Raw genomic sequence first — 2,898 nt, forward strand, 5'->3', positions numbered from 1 at the left:
ACACATCATGGCGAAAGTTCCAAAAATCAATAATGTGTCATTAATGTTCCTGACATTTGTCATCTTCTTCTAATGTTGGTTGCACGGCACCCTATACCCTTTCCAATAAAGTGATCTCTGGATAACTCTATGATGTGAAAATGCTTGGCTAGTGTATGTCTGTGCATTGCCTGCATGATTTTGTCTTAGAACAGATTTGCCACTGATATGGAAAAAATGTCTTGAGGTTGATCATTTTGCAATTCAGTGATCAATTTTACAGCTATTGGCAGTTATCTGGCTTTGAGATCCTTAAATGTTTCAACTATAAATGAACCATTTAAAAAGGAAAATATGTGTAGAGGGCTAAACAACAAAGGATATTTTAACAGTCATTGGATATTGAAATTAGATTGAGACCCTACACGGCCCTACACGGCCGTAGATATATATTTGGTCATCTGGAAACTTAATTTTTCCATTGTGACATTGCACATATCTTTGTACAGAGCAACATCAAAACTGCAAGTTTGATCGGGAAGCATGGCAACTCCAAACTAATTTTTCTATAGTTATTTCGATATTTGTAGATATTTATGTAGGTATTTTGCCTACCCAGTCACAAGAGAGAGAGAGATAGAGAGAAAGAGAAAGCACAACTAGTTTTTATGGATCTGCTTCTTTACAGCTTGTTTGGCACTTACAAACGTTAGTCCTGTTGTGAGACGATTACAGGTTGGTTGCTGTGACTGGTGCTTTCGTCTTTGATTGGTGCAACTCAAATCACAATCCAATGATGGAGCTGTAAGAAATGAGAGTGGTTAGCGTAAATACCCAAAATATTGGTTCTTCTGAGAGATGCCATAATATATAGCATGAGGCAGTCGGCCCATGTTCTTGAGAGTCAAAACTGAATACAGCTGCATCGTGCCTACCGTGTACTGCCGCACCTCTCCACGCTGGACCAAGTGATGCTCTGTCTCTGGGGTAATGGCATAGGCCAGTTTCTGTAAATACAGTATATAGAGGTTTACCTCAGTAGCCACCATAGAGGTATAGTGAATTGGCATGTAAGCACACCATCACACAAAAATAAAACCTTTTCAGACTTTAAAAAACAGAGTTTTTACCGTACACCGAATTACTGCCATGCATGCACTCTTTGCTGTGATGGAATGGGTTCATTGAAGGACTTTTATACCCATTGTGTGGCATGAATCACATGTGAGCACACAATTAGCCTTCACTCTGAGAAGCTGAGCTGCAGACAAGTTGAAACTCACTTGTTTGAAGTTGCCAGGCAATGAGAAGAACTTGTAGAGGGCGTAGAGGGGGACCATGGTCATGGAGGAGACGGCTAGGCACCAGCCAACCACGTTGGCCCACACGGGGAACACATACGAGCCGTACTTAGGAGCGCTGAACGAGGCAAAGCTCACCACCACCATAAACTGGGGAAAGACACACAATACAATAAATACAATAATACAGTACATAAATAATATAATAAAAAGGGAAAACGGTGCAGCACGGATGTCTTCTGTTTTTGCACATTCATTTGACAACCCACAACACCAAGAGAATCAGATCAAGTTTACAATTGACTTTAACAAAAGTTGAGGGTTTGAGAGGCTTGGAGCACAAGCCTGGTTTAGCGTCTCTGGTCTCTCTGTCTCTCCTTTTTTGGGACACACATCAAAGAAGAATAAACATACAAGCCATAGTTCAGCAAAGTGGTAACTCTTGGCCGAGAAAAACTTGGGAAAGATGTCTCCTCCTGATACAGATGTCACATAATTCACTGGCAAGAGCTCAGTGAAGAGAACAGAGTTTAACCAGAAACACACAGAAAGAAAATAGTCTTTGCTACAATTATTTTTACATGGTGCATTAAGACTAACGCTTCAACCCCAAGGCTCTTCATCATAGTCCATGTTGGATTCTCCAGTTGCACTCTGTAGAAGAAACTTGGCATTGAAACATTCGCACTTTTACAGAAATAAATAAGCAAAAACAGAAGACATCCGTGTTGCACAAGTTTTTCCTTCATGCCTTGCCCTAGTTGCACCACAGTGTCAACCCCAGAAGCATGGAGGGCATTTTCCTTTGTTCATCATATTACTCAATGTGTGCAATATAAGTTAAATATAAGTTAATTATGGTCCTATGTGGAGTATTCTGTATGCATGTGGAATCCATTTAGCATTGCAAAATTGGGCAGTTATTTTGGATTAAAAGGATGCTTAAGTGTGGCTATTGTGTGACACACTTGCCTAGGTGCAAGCCATGCTGTTAAGAACAAAAAATGTCAATTCTCAGAACGTAATGTGATATCTGTAGTCTATGTATACAATACTGTTTTGCTTCATTTGAAGTCCACGCTGTAGACCAGGGGTGTCAAACTCAAATTGACAGAGGGCCAAAATCAAAATCTGGTACAAAGTCGCGCGCCGAACTCAACAATTATTTTTTAAAAATGGACTAAAATAGTGAATGCATGCACTTCATACGCATATTCAAATTTCACATACACTCTTTCCCATCATATTTGTTAGTTAAAATGTGTCTGCACATCCTGTGACAGAGCAAATTTCATGTTCAAGTCGTTACGCTATACATTAATGGTGTATGTGGGACAACTGTAATACACATTTGAAATGATCTCGCGGGCCAAATAAAATGGCTCCGCGGGCCAAATTTGGCCCCCGGGCCTGAGTTTAACACCCCTGCTGTAGACTGTTCTCACCAAAAGGAAGCAGGGGCTGACAAACTTCCAGCACAGTCTCCAGTAGAGGCCAGGTCTCTGCCCAATCATTTCCTGGATGTCATCGCTGAAGCGGTCCACCCCTTCACACAAAGCACATTCACATCATGTCACATACATGTGCATTACTGTATAATGTACAGCAAGACTGCAAT

General features: G+C 40.8%; 1 protein-coding gene across 1 annotated transcript in view; it reads right to left on the bottom strand.

Annotated features, from left to right (window-relative positions):
* Nucleotides 1-683: 683 nt before the first annotated feature.
* The window catches only part of slc6a3 (solute carrier family 6 member 3), a 23,579-nt gene continuing 21,364 nt past the window's right edge, over nt 684-2,898 (bottom strand). Inside the window, exons 12-15 of the mRNA XM_063199734.1 lie at nt 2,726-2,826; nt 1,263-1,430; nt 915-986; nt 684-781 (exon numbers count right to left, since the gene is read on the bottom strand). Of these exons, the coding sequence (XP_063055804.1) occupies nt 758-781; nt 915-986; nt 1,263-1,430; nt 2,726-2,826 (365 nt within the window). The 3' untranslated portion in view covers nt 684-757. The remainder of the gene's footprint in view (nt 782-914; nt 987-1,262; nt 1,431-2,725; nt 2,827-2,898) is intronic.

Source organism: Engraulis encrasicolus, chromosome 5 (assembly GCF_034702125.1).
Source record: "Engraulis encrasicolus isolate BLACKSEA-1 chromosome 5, IST_EnEncr_1.0, whole genome shotgun sequence".
Taxonomy (NCBI): domain Eukaryota; kingdom Metazoa; phylum Chordata; class Actinopteri; order Clupeiformes; family Engraulidae; genus Engraulis; species Engraulis encrasicolus.